Source organism: Osmerus eperlanus, chromosome 28 (genome assembly GCF_963692335.1).
Source record: "Osmerus eperlanus chromosome 28, fOsmEpe2.1, whole genome shotgun sequence".
In the NCBI taxonomy this organism is placed as follows: Eukaryota; Metazoa; Chordata; class Actinopteri; order Osmeriformes; family Osmeridae; genus Osmerus; species Osmerus eperlanus.
This window is the reverse complement of record NC_085045.1, coordinates 862497-867900: the sequence shown is the minus strand read 5'-3', so window position 1 is coordinate 867900 and position 5404 is coordinate 862497. Positions and strand designations below refer to the sequence as shown.

At 50.6% G+C, this 5404-nt stretch overlaps 3 protein-coding genes across 3 annotated transcripts in view; 1 reads left to right on the top strand and 2 right to left on the bottom strand.

The window, feature by feature from the left end:
- ndc80 (NDC80 kinetochore complex component) overlaps positions 1-2020 on the bottom strand; it is a 5231-nt gene extending 3211 nt beyond the window's left edge. The window contains exons 1-6 of the mRNA XM_062454047.1: positions 1888-2020; positions 1231-1329; positions 976-1053; positions 620-737; positions 309-481; positions 73-142 (exon numbers count right to left, since the gene is read on the bottom strand). Of these exons, the coding sequence (XP_062310031.1) occupies positions 73-142; positions 309-481; positions 620-737; positions 976-1053; positions 1231-1329; positions 1888-1895 (546 nt within the window). The 5' untranslated portion in view covers positions 1896-2020. The remainder of the gene's footprint in view (positions 1-72; positions 143-308; positions 482-619; positions 738-975; positions 1054-1230; positions 1330-1887) is intronic.
- The window catches only part of smad4b (SMAD family member 4b), a 236616-nt gene that overhangs the window by 119596 nt on the left and 111616 nt on the right, over positions 1-5404 (top strand). The gene's annotated exons all lie outside the window — the stretch shown is intronic.
- The window catches only part of nipbla (NIPBL cohesin loading factor a), a 27981-nt gene continuing 24807 nt past the window's right edge, over positions 2231-5404 (bottom strand). Inside the window, 5 exon segments of the mRNA XM_062454208.1 lie at positions 2231-3463; positions 3618-3806; positions 4128-4302; positions 4632-4996; positions 5310-5404. The exon segment at positions 5310-5404 is cut by the window's right edge and continues 52 nt beyond it. Of these exon segments, the coding sequence (XP_062310192.1) occupies positions 3101-3463; positions 3618-3806; positions 4128-4302; positions 4632-4996; positions 5310-5404 (1187 nt within the window). The 3' untranslated portion in view covers positions 2231-3100.

Below are 5404 nucleotides of genomic sequence, written 5' to 3'. Positions count from 1 at the left end.
TTGTGCAGCATTAGAAGTAATCTTGTTGGTCCAGTGTGCCTAGCTCTACTGTGTCTATGAGGCCAGACCAGCCCAGGCATCTTGCCTGTTCAGGACTTCCTCTGAGGGCAGCATGGAGCTCTGAGACAGGGCGAACTGGTACCTGCAACACAGGTGAGACGTGAGTTGGTCGTTACAGGACAAGGGTGTGTTCTCTAGAGATTTCTGAGAGGAGGGGGATGGGGAGGAGGAGGAGGGGATGGGGAGGAGGAGGAGGGGGATGGGGAGGATGGGGAGGAGGAGGAGGGGGATGGGGAGGAGCTTCTCACCCCAGGTCTTTGAGGATCCTGGGCACTTCCTCCTCCACCTTGGAGGAGGGCATGTGAAAGGTGGGGTCCAGCAGGCAGTAGATGAACTCAAACACCTTCAGGAACTCCTTGGTGGACGGAGACTGGAGGGACTTGGTTGTTACGGCGCCTGGGAAGCCCTTCTCCTGCAGGAACTACCAGGGTCATCAGAATAAGAATAAATAACAGTGGATTCATTTAGCAGACGCTTTTATCCAAAGTGGTATTTTGGGCGAGGGATGGAGGGAGGTGTTGAACCTGTGTGTGTGTGTGTGTGTGTGAAGACCCCCTACCTCACACAGCTGTCTGATGCACTGCTGTACGAAGGTCTTGTCATGAAGAGGCCTCACATCTTTGATCTTCTCCGCTCCTCCGAAGATGCTGTTACGGGCCATGCCAGCACCACTGGTCCTGAACACAACAAGACCAAATATGTATCTACAAATATATACAGGCTGAAATATGATGACATATCCATACCCCTTGAGGGTTCAGGTTGGTTTAGGGTGCTTTTCTTAGGGCATACGTGAAGCCCTCTGTGATGTTGCTTGTAAAAAGGGCTGCTGTACACAAAGTGTGATTTGATAGAAAAAAATATTATTTATGTTTTACTTACAGGCAATGTCACACTGTTATTTTTGAAACATACCTGGAACCGAAGAAGCTAGTTCTTCTATCCGAGGACACGGACGGAGGCTTGGGGATGTTCAGCTTCCCGAAGGACTTGCTGCGGGAGACATGAACGCATACACGGTTTGACTTCGCAAACTTGCGCGGTTAAGATTCTTCACGTAGTAACGCGCACAACAACAGTGACGGTGATTTTGACTGCTTCGACACGGTACATGAAAGGTGAAGAACGAGGACAGCGGTCAGCGGTCGACAGGGTACAACGTCTGCTCACCTCTGCGGGGTTGCATACGCCATGCTCATCCGGTTGCTGTCCGCCACCCGCTGAGGTAGTTCGGACAGCCGGCTGCTGGGCACGTAGCTCTTCCTGGACCTGGGTGGACAACGGCACGGAGCCGGTTACCGACAGCTGAGTCTAGAACCGAGTATGACTCCGTTCGTTTTCTGCACTTAAATAGGCTGTATGAGCCTCATCCAAGCTGTCCGGGATAAACGTTGTACCGGATACGACGTATCCCAACAGTCTAACTATATTAACTACAGATATGAAAAGCTATGGAGTTGAGTGTTAGCGGAACAGAGTACAGTACACAGTGACGTAACACTCCCTGCCTTGGGATGACAGCCTCCCTGAGTCTAAACAACATTGTAGAATAGCCACGCTATAAAGTACAGAAAGCAAACTGTGAAATAACTTCATATTAAGTTGTTCTAGTTATGAAATATGAGCATTCATAACTGGGTTGCTAGTGAGTTACATTTCAAACACATCACACAGCTGAGCGGAACGGCAAGCTAGCAAGCTTGCTTTTCAAAAACAAAGCGCTGAAATCTCCAACAAGCGGCTTTTAATCAAATGAAGAAGTTAGACAGCTGTAGATGTCCTTTCCAACAACAACCTCGGCACCATTCAGAAGCAGTACATAGTTACCTCTCCATGATAAAATACTCGCTAGACGATATTTGAAGTGTTTTTCTTCCGTCTGAAGCTTCGGTGAAAATCAAACTACCGCCAAAACAGCAGCAAAAGTGACGTCAGGTCTTCTTTTTCTTATCTGGTTACTGGAGCACTACCGCCACCTACTGTTCAGATGTGATACCGCCGCCGACAAGAAAATAAAATCTTAAAAACTAAAAATAACTATATCACAACCTCCACCTATAGTTGCCTGACGTTCCACAAATAATGGATCGTGTTTGATAAATAACATTCACGAATGACCTATTTTGATTGTGCGGAAATAGCACATTTAACACTTCCACAAGACAACTGACAAAGAGAAGTAGAAAATTTATTGCAGTATTTGTTCCACCTGAGGGACAAGATCCCTTTTCATCATTTCACTAGGGAGACCTAATACAACAACATTTACATTTACAAAATATCCCCCTGCAAGGTTGGCCATATATACTGCATGCGTGGTTCGAAATAGAATAAATTATATCCGAAGACTCTGCCATCGTACAGCATGGACAAACATAAGTGAAACAAAAATAAAAAATATTTTTTCAGAGTAGGTATTCTAAGTTAAAGAAAACCATCAGGGAGATTCTGACTCCAAAAAACACTTTTAATATAAGAACATCAAAAAGACTAATTTCCAACATTCACTTAAGGTTTTATTCTTTTTTTATCTTTTTTTTACAGCTTTTTTTGTCTGAGATATAAACATTTTAGTTTGTGGTGTGTTAGACTATTATACAGTGGAAGTAGAAATGAATTGACTAGGTTTTGCTGTACAACAGCGAAAGGGCTCCTACAACAATGTTGTCAAAAACATTTCCCTCTCCTCCTCCTCTTCATCCCTCTCTTCATCCATCCATCTCATCTCTTCTTCCTTCTCCATGGTTCTCCGGCGCATTCCTTAATGCCTCAGGGGGGTCTGTTCTCTGCACTCAACACAAATAGCAGAAGTCTCTAATATATAGTCTTGTTTCCTCGCAAGAGTAACACATGTAAAAGTTATGTAGTGTCAAATATTCTTGCTTTCTCTGTGTTTATAAAAAAAAAAGAGAGAGAGAGAGAGGAGAGAGGGAGGGGTAATCCAGTGAAGTTTGGCTGTGGAGGAGGGAGTGAGAGGAGGAGGCCAGGTGGGGTGGGGGGGTAAGGTCAGGGTTCGTCGGAGGTGAAAGGTCAGGGTTCATTAGCTGAGGGCGCTGTCGCGTGCGGCGTAGAGCGATCGTAACCTCTGAACCACCTTGTTGCTCAGTTTGTGGTTGCTAGTCAAGGCAATCTTTTTGCAGATGATGTCCGAATCCTTGATGGTGTCCACCCAGGGCACCTGCTTGCGCCCATCCCTCTTCTTGGCCTCCGCCCAGGGCCCAGAGTACGAGCCGGCCAGCCACTGCACGCTGTAGCCGCTGGGGGTGCGCTGCAGGACGCGAGCCATCTGAGGACGGTCCTTGTACTTGGGGCAGCACAGGGCGATCACGTCCATGGAGTCCACCGCCTCGCTCATGTGGCCCGGGTCAGAGGGCTCCCCTGACCGCCTCACCCGCCGAGAGGACTGGGAAGGGGAGGCGGGGGGAGATGTTAGGTGCTTGAGGAACACAGCATGTATGTGTATGTATGTTTGTGTACATGCGTACGTGAGTGTGTGTGTGTGTGTGTATGTGAGAGTGTGTGTGTGTATGTGAGTGTGTGTGTGTGCGTCCCCTCACCCCTGGTGTCCTCTCGTCCCCCTCGCTGTCGTCGTCCTCGGTGTCGGGGGCGGGGGGCGGGTGGCGTGGGTGGGGCCCAGGCCCCCCCAGCAGGGCGTTTATGGCTTTGATCCTGATGTTGGCACTGGCCCCCGCCTCCCCCTCCTCCTCCTCCTCGTCAGGGTCCAGGTGCTCCATCAGCACCTTAAACTACAGGTAACACACATCATCCTGTTCAGCACCTTGAACTACAGGTAACACACATCATCCTGTTCAGCACCTTGAACTACAGGTAACACACATCATCCTGTTCAGCACCTTGAACTACAGGTAACACACATCATCCTGATCAGCACCTTGAACTACAGGTAACACAGGTATCCCCCCTACAGGGAGGGAGAGAGAGAGAGAGAGAGAGAGGGAGAGAGAGGGAGAGATAGAGAGAGGGAGAGATAGAGAGAGGGAGAGAGAGGGAGAGAGAGGGAGAGAGATAGAGGGAGGGAGAGAGCCATGCTTCTCTCCAGTACTCACGTCCAGGTACTGCCGGACGACCCGTCTCTTGGTGTCGTGAGTAAGCGTGGCGTTGGCCAGGTTGTTGGATAGGAAGTCCATGGTCTGGCGGGGGTTGAAGTGGATGTTGGGCTTCCTGTTGACGGCTTTGTCATACACCTTGGCCGACTCTGTGGGCGAGTACTTCTGGATCTTACTGCGGAGGCAAGAGGAGGGAGGAGAGGGTGAGGAGAGGGAGGAAGTTCACCGGAAATACAACCGCTCACCAGAATTTTTTTTACAAAATGTGAAGGGTTTAAACTTTCTTGTTATTTTTGAAGATACATATTTAGGCAGTCTTCATGCTTTCTAACCCAGATTTGAAGTGAAGTTCCACAGGAAACACAGAGAGAGGAAAACTAAAGGCCTGGGCTTGATTTGCAGCCAGGCCCGTTCCTCCAGTAAGTCCTCAGCCTACACTACACCTGTCATAGGTGCAGCACGCCCTGCAGCACGCCCTGCAGCACGCCCTGCAGCGCCCCCTACCTGTCGGAGAAGCCGTAGAGGTTCTTCAGGTGCTGCTTGAGCACCAGCAGCAGCAGGATGCCCTGCGAGGCGTTGGCGAAGTCCAGCAGGGAGGTGGGGTTGTCCGGCAGCAGAAGCATCACCTTCTCTACATCGTCCACATCCAGGTCCTCCAGGTCAGACTCCGACCCCGAGCTGACCTCCTGCCGCCGCCCCTTCCTGGGCCTCCGGCCCGCGTCCTCGCCGTCTCCCTGGTCGCTGAGCGGGGAGCTGCAGCTGATGGGCGTGGCGTCCTGGTCCCCCGAGCCCTCCGACCCCCCGCTCCTCCTCCTCTCCCTCGCCTTCTTCACCTTCTTCTCCTTGTGTCTCGGCTCTTTAAGGAGAGACTGGAGGGATGGAGAGAAGGAGAGAGGGAGGGAAGGATGGAGAGAAGGAGGGAAGGATGGAGAGTAGGAGAGAGGGAGGGAAGGATGGAGAGAGGGAGGGAAGGATGGAGCGAAGGAGGGAAGGATGGAGCGAAGGAGAGAGGGAGGGAAGGATGGAGAGAAGAAGAGGGAGGGAAGGATGGAGAGTAGGAGAGAGGGAGGGAAGGATGGAGAGTAGGAGAGAGAGAGGGATGGAAAGAGAGAAAGACAGGGTGATGTCCATGAAGATGTGCTGTGTGATATGTGTGTGTGTGTGTGTGAGAGTGTGACCTACCTCTTTGAAGGACTGCAGCAGGTTGCTGCCCGACACAGACAGGGTGATGTCTATGTGGTGCATGATGAACAGAGGCTCCTCCTGGCTCTGGAAGG